A 12,410-nucleotide genomic window follows, 5' to 3' on the forward strand; every position below is an offset into this window, starting at 1 on the left:
GTGATCAGAAAGGAAAATTTCAGGGTTCTAATAGATATTTTTCACTTATTGGGTGCTTAGCTAAATCTGAGAGAATTAAAGGTCATTTTAGGTGAGAAGTTTGGATGTGAGAGATGTTATCAATTTTGATGATGAAGTCACTGGCAATTGGGAACTTAATGCTTTTTGAAGATTTTTGACAATGAATACAAAAGAAGGAAAGGGAATGTTAGTTTAAGTCCAGTTCCTAATGACCTGGAATCTGAAGAGGGAATTGATATTTTATTTTTATTGACTTTATTGGTGTCTATTTCTACTGTTCAGCACATAGTGGGGCGCTTAAATGCTTGGCGAATGATTGTGTGGCAGCTCTGTATTTCCCAGGAGGCAGGATGGTTTAAAGGGAAACATCCTGGCCTGGGAGTCAGGGTACTGGTCATTGCTTTGCGTGTCTTGGGGAAGTCACTCATGTTCTCTTGGTCTCAGTTTCCTCATCTGGGCGTTCCAAGGTCTTCAGAAGTTCCCTCTCCACCTCTACAGCTTGTCAATCATGCCGTAAAAAGTCTTTAATCTGTAACAACTAAAAACGCTTCCCTTTCGGGGAACCTTGCCAGTGTTCACACTGCCTCAACATAGAACAACATAGAGATCTACATCCCACGCGTCTTAGTTGACCAGCCTTTTAAGTACCTCTCAGCAGCCAAACCCAGTAAGAGCCCGCCTTCCTTCCCACCCCTGTCCCCTCCCCACTCCATCTGCTTTGAAAGCGACGCCCACTTAGGAATTCTGTCCTTCACGAGGCACCGTAGGTGGGCGTGGACATAGTGCGTAAGTGCAGTGCGCAGACGCAGCTTCCCGGTCTCCGGGAGCAGCGTGTTACCCTCCCCCAGTAGAGCCACTTCCCGGCTTTGGAGCGACGCTGGTGGTGCCGGAGCCGTGACCTCCAGACCTTCTTTCCCGAACCCGCGCTCCCCGATCCTCCACCGGTAGCGGCTTCGGCGCGGAGCCATGGCCGAGCGCGGGGAGCTCGACTTGACCGGCGCCAAACAAAACACTGGAGTATGGCTCGTAAAGGTATGGGCCCACCGAGCCCCGCCCCCTACCCCCAACCGGGGTTCAGACCCCTTCAACCCTTCCAACCCCGGGGCCCCTCCGGTCCCTCAGCTCCGGGGATCCAGCCTTCTTCCCCAGCCTCAGCGGGGTGGCCCTTGTGTGGACGGCGAAACAGTCATTTTAAACATTTATTAAACGCTTGCTGTGTACCAGGCACTCATGGTGGGGCTTGGTGCAAAAACAAAGACCAGGCAGTCTCACCTGCCCTGACTGTACTTAAGAGAGATATATAAACTTAGTGGAATTAATGCAAATGTGAGGTTATAAATTTGGAGCTGGAAGTACAGCCCCTTCATTTTACAGAGGAGGAAACTGAGGCACAGAGCTTTGGTTGAGTGACTCGTTGGGAAGGGAAGCAGCTAGGGGGCTCAGTGGATAGAGAACCTAGAGGTTCTGGGTTCAAATGTGGTCTCAGGCCCTTTCTAGCTGTGTGATCCTCAAGTCACTTAATCCTCATTGCTTGGCCCATACCATTCTTCTGTCTTGGAACCAATACTTAGATGTAAGGGAAGGGTTTAAAAAACAAAAAACAAAAAAACAAAGTGACTTGGCTGGGGATGGGGTTCGGGGGGCATGGGCTGCGCTATGTGGAAGGGGTTACAGCTGCCGAAGATTTATGACTCATATGTCCAGTACTCCATCCACTCCCATCACATCGAGTCATTCAGGAGAGAGCACTAACACTTGGGAAGGTGAGGAGTAAAGGGCTCTTGTAGGAGGGGTCAATGTCTGAGCCTTGAAAGGCAGCAAACGGGCAGAGCCCTGGGATCTCCTGGCTTCACAACACGGTGGTGTTGCTGCTTCTGGTCTAGGGCCTTGGTGTTTCCTAGTTTTCCCAAGTTGTGGAAGTTTATCCCCAAGTTTGTTTCTGAGGTTGATCAACAGGCAATATTTATTCTGCACACAATTTTAAAGTGTCTGATATGTGCAGTATAAGCATACAATTTAGATAAGATAATGTTTTTACTTTCCTGGAGTTTATAACATGATACAGGGCAGGGACATAGCATTGTCTTCAGCATATTGTAGAGTTGCCAAACAAGACATAGGTTAAGATTAAAAGGGAAGATGGTAATTGAGCTTCCTAGAAAGGTTTGTTAAGTATATTGTAGAAAAGCAGAACAAAAATACTGGTTAAAGTTGGAGGATAAGAAGGTAATTAAGCTTTCTTGAAAGGTTAAATGTATTGTAGAGAGACAGAATAAAATTCTGATTAAAAGTTAGAGGAGAAGATAAACTTCGATCAGGATAAGTTTCATGGAAGAGGTGACATTTGAGTAGAGCTTTAAATGGGGAGGGACAGCATTTCTGGTTTAAGTAGGGTAGTGGGGAGATTGTTCCTTGGGTGTATTTTAATACATATGATTAGTGGGAAGGTAATCTGTAACAGCTGATTTTACCCACTAGATTTCACATGAGATAATTTCTTAATCCATAAAGTATGCATCTGAAATTAACGGTTTAAATGCCAAGCCACTTGTTTCTTTGCCTTAGATTGTCATTCTTATTGTCACATTTAAAATGGACCCTGTGAGTGGTCTGGTAGACATAAGTGGCCATTGGCCAAAGGATGAGCTGTGCATTTATTAATTTGTTCATATTGTATTCTACTTGCAGTAATTAGTTTTCTGTGGATTTAATCAAATTCTTGATAATAACATGCTCTTAAAAATGCTCTAATTCTTATTGCCAGATCTAGTCATTTTTAAAGACAGCTTCATAAAGCTGTTGAATCAATCCAGAAATTATTATTGAATGCCTGCTATGCAAATCCCTGTGAGTGATACAAAGTGATGTTTTCTAACTAAAAGAAGCTTGTAGTGTGTTTGAGGAGACAAGTCAACACATGAAAAGATGAACAAAACTACTAAATAGCAATAAAGACAATAATATAAAAACTATTATAAAATAAAACATAGTTGCCAAGTAAAGGTAATCATTTACAGAGTGCTTAAGATTTTAGAAAGCCATTTCCCCACTACAAGTCATTTAGATATGTAGTAGAAGTCTCATTATCCCATTTATTACAGTTGAGGAAACTAAGGCCCAGAAATATTAAGTAATTTACTTATATGGTATGTGTGAGAGCAACAAACATGAGCTCAGGTCTCCTAAATACCAAGTTACTTCATCATGCTGCCTCTTAGGGACAATCATTCATTCAGTCAACAAGCATTAAGCATCTACTATGTGGCAGGCCTGCTGTTTGTTAGGCATTGAGCCTACAGAGATAAATTCCTACCCTCAAGGGGCCAACAACCCAAAATTGAGCAAGACAACATGTATATATAGAAATATGTACAAAATAAATGAGAGGTTTTTAGGTTTGTTTTGCTTTGGTCAGAGAAACAACGGCAACTGGGGAGGTGATGCTTGAGATGAATTTTTTACAAAGCCAATAGAGATCTTCAGAGGTGGGAAAGAGACACTAGAACATTCCCAGAACTGGAGGGCAGCTTGTACAAAGGCAGAAAGATAGGAGATGGAGTATCCTGTTTGAGGGATAGCAAGAGGCCAAAGAGTTCAAGGAGAGATTGTCATGAACTGGGATAAACAAGTTGGAACCTGGTGGTGAAAGACTTTCATTGTCAAATGGACTGTGCATTTGTATTTGATCCCAAGGAGCAGTTTGGTACAGAGAAAGATGTACTAGATTTGGAAGGACCTGGGTTTGCCCTCAGATCAGGTACTTGATTGATACCTGTGTGACCTTGGTCAAGATTTTTTTTTTTTTTTAAACCCTTATACTTCGGTGTATTGTCTCATAGGTGGAAGAGTGGTAAGGGTGGGCAATGAGGGTCAAGTGACTTGCCCAGGGTCACACAGCTGGGAAGTGTCTGAGGCTGGGTTTGAACCTAGGACCTCCTATCTCTAGGCCTGACTTTCACTCCACTGAGCTACCCAGCTGCCCGGTCAAGATTTTTAACTTTGCTGACTTTCAGTTCCTCATCTTTAAAATGAGACAATTGGAATATATGATTATTTCCTTTTTTGCTTTTATCTGCCATAAATTTTATAATTATTTGGTTTTCTCATTTTTTAATGAACTTGTATAACCATTATGTTATTTACATATTTACATATGATTGTTTTTAGTCAAAGAGCAGAAAAAGGGAATTACATATGAAATTGAATCTTAATTGGATATAGCTTTTTATTCCCCCAAGTAAAGAATACATTTAACATGGTACCCTTCTGTTTGTGTCTCTGAACTTTCCCTTTGGTCTCTATATTTTATATGTTATTAATGCTTTTTTTCTTTGACAATAGCCTTTAATACCCACTCACCCCTTCCCATAAGCCTCTGACCCATTACTTCCCCCTCTACAAACAATAAAAAACAAAATAGCTTTCTCTTTAACAAATTTAATCTAGCAATAGAGAAGTATAACATTGTCCATGTTAGAAAGTAATATGTGCCATCCCATATCTCTAATCTGCCACCTATGGTTCATTATTGAACCTCGTTGAGTGGTATTCTTTCATTGCATTGATCAGGGTTTTTACCAGGAGATTTATGTTTCCTCTTGACTATAAATCCATGAACCTATGAACAATAAGAACCCATTAGAGTTTATTGAGCTGGGAAGTGGGAGCTTATTGCAGTGGTCCAAGCAAGAAGTGATGAATTCATTATCTATAGGGCAAGGGCTCTTAACTTTTTTGTGTCATAGAATCCCTTTCACTCCCTTCCCCTATCCTGGCAGCCAGAGGAAGCCTATGGACTGTTTTTCAAAATATTTTTAATATAAAAAATAAAATATATAGGATTATAAAAGAAGACAATTATATTGAAATCTAGTTATTAAAATATTAATAAAACAAGTTCATAACAAGAAACCTTGGTTTGGGGTAATAAGAGTGCCTTAAGTTTAAAGGATGGAGAGAATATTGTAGAGCAGGATGTTTGCAATTTAACTGTTTTAGGATGTTGTCTTTATCAAAATTTAATCTCATTTATAAACATTATTTCTCACTTCTCCATTTTCTTTTGCATTCTTACTGATTTACACTCAAATACAGATTTCTAGACAATTCTCACGTTTGAATAGTTAACTCTGTAATCCCTTTTCAGATTTTGAATTGATGTGGATCACTTTTTACTCAACTGAGAGGCAGATTAATTTGCATAAGTTAAAATGAGCATGGTTTTAGATCAAAAGATAATCCAATAATAAGACGTATTTGTGTATCATGTTCCTTTAGGTTAGGGTTTTTAACTGAGGCCTGTTGCTAGATTTCAAAGATCCCATGAACTTGGTTTTATTTTTAACCTAATTTTTATTTTTTAAGTTCTGAATTTTCTCCTTCCCTCCACCTTTTCCCTTACCCATTGAGAAGGCATGAAGTATGATACCCATGATACATACATAGAAACATACAAGTCTTGCAAAATATGTTTCCACAGCCATTTGGGTGGGGAGGGCAAGAAAAGGAGAAAAAAATATGTGTACAATCTGCACTCTATTCATCAGTTCTTTCTCTGGAATTAGATAGCATTTTTCATCATAAGTTTTTTAGAATTGTCTAAGATCATTATATTGATCAGAGTTGCTAAGTCTTTCACAATTCAGTATTGCTACAATATTACTGTTAACTTTGTACATTGTTCTGATTCTGCTCACTTCATTTTATTGCAGTTCATACAAGTCTTACAGAGTTTTTTTGAAACCCTTCTCTTTAACATTTCTAATAGGACAAGAATATTCCATCACAATCATATACCATAAATTGTTTAGCCGTTGGACATCCCCTCTACTTCCAATTTTTTGCTACCACAAGAAGAATTGCTATAAATATTTTTGTAAATTTGGGTCATTTTCCTCTTTCTTTTATCTCTTTGGGATATTTACCTAGTACCAGTATTGATAGGTCAAAGGATATGCTCAGTTTAATAGTCCTTTAGACATAGTTCCAAATTGTTCTGCAGAATGGTTTGATCAGTTCATAACTCTCCCAACATTGAATTAAGTGACTTTATTTTTTCACATCCTCATCAGTAATTGTTCTTATCTGTTGTCTTAGCCAATCTTATGGATGTAAGGTGGTATCTCTAGAGTTATTTTAATTTTCATTTCCCTAATTATTAGTAATTTGGAGCAATTTTTTCATGACTGCTGAAAGTTTTTATTTCATATTGCCTGGAGCTCTATCCTTTTAGTATTAGCTTTTAAGTGGAAGCGCTGAGCAAAACTGAAATCTAGGGAAATGAAAAGGGACTTATAGTAGGAATTTGACGGTCCAATGTCTGTTGTAATAGTTATATTTCTCATTCAGAGAGCTGTATGTCAGTATAGAATAGATGAAAATAAGAAAATGTTCAAGACTCTTCTTCCACATTTGGACAAACCAGGTTATTCATATTACTTTGGGACAGAATAATAGGAAAACAAAATTACCCCCCAAAATTTCTAAAGTGCTTACTTTGTGCAAGGCAGTATTCTAGTAGTACCATCATCCTTAACAAATATAAACAGTGAAGCAATTTCTTGTAGAAGTGTAGGAGTTGTGGAGGAAGATGATGAACCACATGCTGAGAAAGAAGAGAGAGTGACCTAAGATGTTGGTCTGTTATATTTACTGAAAACTATGAAATAAAGTCTATGAATTGGGGATGGAACCAAGATGGCAGATTATAGGCAGTGACTTATAATTTTTTCCAGTATTCCCTTTCATACAACCTTAAAATATCAAACTTAAAAAGTCAAATTTGGAGTGGGAAAGCCAACAGAAAGTTGAGCTGAAACATTTTTTTCTAACCAAGACAACTTAGGAAGATGGCAGGAGGGGTCTTTGACACCAGGATGAGCTCACCCATAAAATGGAAGCAGATAGCAGAATAGATTAAAAATCAGAATTCTGCAATATGATATTTACAAGAGACACACTGGAAACAGAAAGCCCCAGAGTAAAAATAAAGGGCTGGAGCAGAATATATTATGCTTCAGCTGTAGTAAAGAAATCAGGAATAACAGTCATAATCTCAGACAAAATCAAAAGCAAAAATAAGCCTCATTAAAAGAGAATCAGGGAAACTTCATTTTGCTAAAAGGTGCCATAGATAATAAAGTAATATGAAAAAAAATTTTCAGCAAATTAGGGCCACTCCTCAATTGAAAAATGGTCAAAGGATATGAACAGGCAACTTTCAGAAAGAGAAATCAAAACTATCTGTAGTCATATAAAAATGCTCTAAATCAGTACTGATTAGAGAAATACAAATTAAAATAACATTTAAGTACCACCTCACACATATGAGAAAAACAAATGCTGGAGGGTTTGAGAGAAAATAGGTATACTAATAAATTGTTGGTGGAGTTAGAAACCATTCATTTTGGAGAACAATTTGGAACTCTTTCCGAAGGGCTATACAACTGTGCATACCCTTTGACTCAGCAATACCCACCTCTAGGTCTGAATCCAAAGAGATCAGAGAAAAAGGAAAAGGACCTATTTGTACAAAAATATTTACAGCAGCTCTTTTTTTGATGGTAAAGTAGAAATTGAGATGCTTATCAATTGGGGATTGGCTCAACAAATTGTGGCATATAATTATGACAGAGTCCTATTGTGCTATAAGAAATGACAAGGGATGTGGTTTCAGAAAAACATGGGAAGACCTATGTAAACTAATGCAAAGTGAAGCTAAGAAGTGGGATATCATGTGCACACAAACAAGCAATTTAAAAAAAGATATTTTACTAATTACATGTAATAATTTTCCACATAAGTTTTCTGAAATTATAAAATCCAAATGGTCTCTCCTCCCTCCCCTGTTGCAGATAGTAACAGCATTAAAAAAAAATTATTAAAAACCCTTAGCTTCTGTCTTAAGAGTTGTAAGGGCTAGACAGTAGGGGTTAAGTAATTTGCCCAGGGTCACACAACTAGGAAGTATCTGAGACCAGAATTGAACCCACAATCTCTAGTCTCTAGGTCCCTGATGGCAAACCTGTGACACACATGTCAGCACTGACGTAGCACATAGTCATTTTTGATGACATGCAGCCCCATACAGAGAAGTATGGGGCTGCATGCCAAGGATGAAACATTTACTGTAGTGTAATGTAGACACACTATGCCGGAGGTTTGTAGGCCAAAACAACTGTCACTAAGCAGGTAAGTTAAATAATTAGTTTTTGGTTTATTAAATATAGTTATATATTACAATTATACATTTTTGTCATTTAAACTATAAATATCGTGAAATCATGGTTTTTTTCTTGAAGTGACATACTTCAAGTTTTTTGGCAAATTTTGACACACCAGGTTCAAAAGGTTGCCCATCACTTCTCTCTCTTTCCAATGAGCCACTTAGTAATTCCCGTAATAGTAATTTTATAATGATGATCACCTGTGAAAGATTTAATTACTCTGATCAATACACTAATCTAAAATAATTCTAAAGGACATGCTATCTGCCTCCAGAGAGAGAACTTTATGAAATCCTAGTGCAAATTGAAGTATAACTTTGTCACTTTTTTCTTTTTAGCGGTATGACTAATATGAAAAATGTTTTGCATGATTTCACATCTATAATTGATATAATTTTGCTTGCTTTCTCAGTGGGTGGGGGGAGGTCTAGAAGGGAAAGAGAAAATTTGGAACTCAAAATGTAAAAAGAGACTTAAAAATAAATAATAAATTAAGGGGAAGGGGAATAAAGTCTATGTTTTATATCTTTATATTGAAGAGTCTCTGAAATGGCTTTAAGCAACCTGCCTAGAGGTGAGATATAGGCCAAACTAAGCCTTTCTTATAGTCTACATTCCAGCCAAACTGTATAATTCTCCCTTTATTCTTGCTCTGCCCTCTCTGTTTTCTGTACCTCTAGTCATGATTCACCAGGCATGGACTGGACACCATTTCTCCCCCCCTACTGTTATAGTCAGGCAGATATACAGAATGGAGGTAGAATGGGATACAGATGAATTCTCTTTTGAATATGTAATTTTGGATGACAATGGGAATAACCAAGTGTAAATGTTTAGCTGGCAATTGGGAATATAGGATAGGAACTTTTAGGAGGAGAGAGGGAGAGAGAAAAGACTTTGTTAGTGTTCACCCTGTATATGTAAACAAATTTTTAACAGTCATTTATAAATTTTTTTGAGTTTCAAATTCTTTCCCTTCTTCCAGAGAAGGCAAGCAATGTTATTCTAGCTATACATGTGAGATCATGTAAAACATTTCCATATTAGCCATACTCAAAAGAAATGTATTGGATACTTTTAAAAATCTAGCCTACAGACTGTCCTGTTAGAGCAGCTTTAAAATACACTGATTTCTTTTGTAGCACGTTACTAGCTTAATAAATATGATTCAAATGGCTTTTGAAATGTATTGCCTATCATTTTCAAAACATCATTCATTAACATACCTGCAGCCTTTCTTTCTTAAATGCTGTACCAGTTATGATATTCATTCATAGACTCTTGAGAAGGGGCTTGTTTTTGCCTGAAAGTAAACATAACTACTTTGTACAAATTGAGATAACATCTTACTCCTTTTGTGAAGCTAGTTGAAAAATTTTGTTACACCCATACATACAAAAAATATTTATATAGCATTTCTTTTTGTGCTGGTAAAGAATTGGAAATCATGGGTATGCGCATCAGTTTTTTGCTGAATAAGTTGTGGTATATGGTTGTTATGGAACTGTTGTGCTATAAGAAATGACAAATAGGATGCTTTCAGAAAAACCTGGAAAGACTCACAGGAATTTGTGCAAAATGAAATGAGCACTGTACATAGTAACAGCACTATTATACGATGATTAGCTGTGAATGATTTAGCTATTCTTAGCAATACAGTGATCTAAGACAGTTCTAAAGAACTTATGATGAAAAATGCTATCCACCTCAAGAAAAAGAACTGATGAAGTAAGTCTGAGTGCCATCTTAGGTTTGGAGAAGCCTAGAGAAATTATTTTTTTTTCCCCACATCTTAATCTGCTTGCTACATTTGAGTTCCAATCTTGAGCTGACTATGAAAAGATAGTTTTCATATCTTTTGGAAAATATCATAGGATATCATAGGAAAAGACTGTTGGAAGGGAAGGAGAAAGGAACACCAGAATTTTAAGTTACTTGAACTGTTGGGTCTTATTCCCTTTTAAGGCATCTAGTATGTCTCCTATACATGCTTTATACCTTATTGTGGGTGGACTGGTAAAATGGAGTCCTGTTTCTACAAGCACTTTAGGGAGAGGTGTAGCTAAAATATATATTTGAAACAGCATTTTTCTTACAATTTATAATTGTAATCAAAGCTTTCTGTTGAAGTTTCTACCAGACTGTGTATTAAATACACTTTTGTGGGCTAGTCTGGGACTTGTTATGTATAAAATCCTTTCTCTTGGAAAATGTGTTACAAATTTGAGTCAGTCAGTTTATAAATGAACTTTTGGAACACTTATTGTCATAGTTGATGAAATATCTGTGTTTGTATTGCTACTACACTGAGTTTGCTTGTGAAGTTTGCCTTCAGCATATGAACTATATACATGAAAACATTTAGTATTATGAAATCTTCAAACCACAGGTCCCCAAATTGTTAATCACAATCATGAGTGGCAACTGCTGTAACAGTAATTCTCTCCCTGCAACTCCTGCATTTCTTTTTTTTGTTTTTGTTTTTGTTTTTTTAATTTTTTAAACCCTTAACTTCTGTGTATTGACTTATAGGTGGAAGATTGGTAAGGGTAGGCAATGGGGGTCAAGTGACTTGCCCAGGGTCACACAGCTGGGAAGTGTCTGAGGCTGAATTTGAACCTAGGACCTCCTGTCTCTAGGCCTGGCTCTCAATCCACTGAGCTACCCAGCTGCCCCCTGCATTTCTTTTTTAATTTAACTTTTTAAATTTTTTTAAAACCTTTACCTTCCATCTTAGAATCAATACTGTGTTTGATTCTAAGGCGGAAGAGTGTAAGGGCTAGGCAGTGGGATTAAGTGATTTGCCCAGGGTCAGACAGCTGGGAAGTGTCTGAGGCTAGATTTGAACCTAGGACTTCCCATCTCTAGGCCTGGCTTTCAATCCACTGAGCCACCCAGCTGCCCCCTTTTATTTTTTCAATTACATATAGAAACAATTTTTGAGAATTGTTATCTGACAATTTACAATTCAGATTCTCTTTCATCCTCTCTCACACACATACACCCTCTCCTCCTTCAGCCATAAATAGTCTGATATAGGTTATTCCATTGCTGTCATGAGCAATTTCCATATTGCTCATTCTGTGAAAGAAGGCATATATCATACATACAATAAAAAATTCATGAAGGAAATAAAGTCAAAAGTAGCATGCTTTTACCTGCCATTAGATTCCAGCAGTGCCTTCTTTGGCTGTGGATTGTTCATTGTAAGTCCTTTGGGGTTATCATGGAATCTTGCTTTGCTGATAATAGTTTAGTCCTTCACAATTGATCATTGTACTGTATTAGTAACTGTATACAGTATTCTTATGATTCTGCTCACTTCAGTTTGTAGCAGTTCATATAAGTCTAGACTTTTCTGAATTAATTCTGTTCATCATTTCTTATAGTACATAGCTTGTTCAGCCATTCCCCAATTGATGGACATCTTCTCTATTTCCAATTCTTTGCCACCTTTAAAAGAGCTGCGAAAAATATTTTTCTACAAGTTGGTCCTTTTCCTCATCTGATCTCTTTGGGATAAAGACCTAGGGGTGATGATGCTGGGTCAAAGGGTATGTATAGTTTTATGCCCCTTTGGGTGTGCAACTCCTGCATTTCAAGGGGCAAGTTGTGTTTAAGGTAACATGGTGGAAATTTCCTTCCCTGACCCCAAAATTCTGCCATCGATGCCTTTCCATTCTTTTCTCAAGACATTAGGAATACTTAAAAGTAATATTTTGAATGTTAGATGTTAAATAGCAGTTTCATCTATAAAGGTTAAATTTTAATGATTTGGCTAAAATATATGAAGATTATAAATAATAGTGGTGGTTGCCGATTCAAAATATTATTGCTCAAGGTCGAAATGACTTTAATAGCTTTTATTTACAAAAGAAGTAGAAAGAGTGAAAGCAGAGAAATACAGAAGGGTAGAGAAGACATTAGCCTGTCTAACTAAATATTGCTCTGGTGTTGGATTCAGCTAGGACTTGTTGACCTTCAACAGGAATTAAACTCTCTCCAGAAGACAGGAAGGGAAAGCCAGCTATCCACTCATCCAAGTTCCCTCCAAGAGGCAGGTTAAGATAATGACTTGAGCTGAAAGTGATTCTTGAAGCCGACTTTCTTCCTTCAGCTGACCTTCTTCTTGAAGCTGACTTCCCTCTTGAAGTCCAACTCCTT

The 12,410-nt window shown here is 37.5% G+C and overlaps 1 protein-coding gene across 2 annotated transcripts in view; it reads left to right on the forward strand.

Annotated features, from left to right (window-relative positions):
• Positions 1–892: 892 nt before the first annotated feature.
• The window catches only part of GTF2F2 (general transcription factor IIF subunit 2), a 161,792-nt gene continuing 150,274 nt past the window's right edge, over positions 893–12,410 (forward strand). For both annotated transcript variants that reach the window (XM_044670619.1, XM_044670620.1), the window contains exon 1: positions 893–1,053. In XM_044670619.1, coding sequence (XP_044526554.1) covers positions 988–1,053 — 66 coding nt within the window. In that variant the 5' untranslated portion in view covers positions 893–987. The remainder of the gene's footprint in view (positions 1,054–12,410) is intronic.

Source organism: Gracilinanus agilis, chromosome 3, assembly GCF_016433145.1.
Source record: "Gracilinanus agilis isolate LMUSP501 chromosome 3, AgileGrace, whole genome shotgun sequence".
Lineage (NCBI taxonomy): Eukaryota > Metazoa > Chordata > Mammalia > Didelphimorphia > Didelphidae > Gracilinanus > Gracilinanus agilis.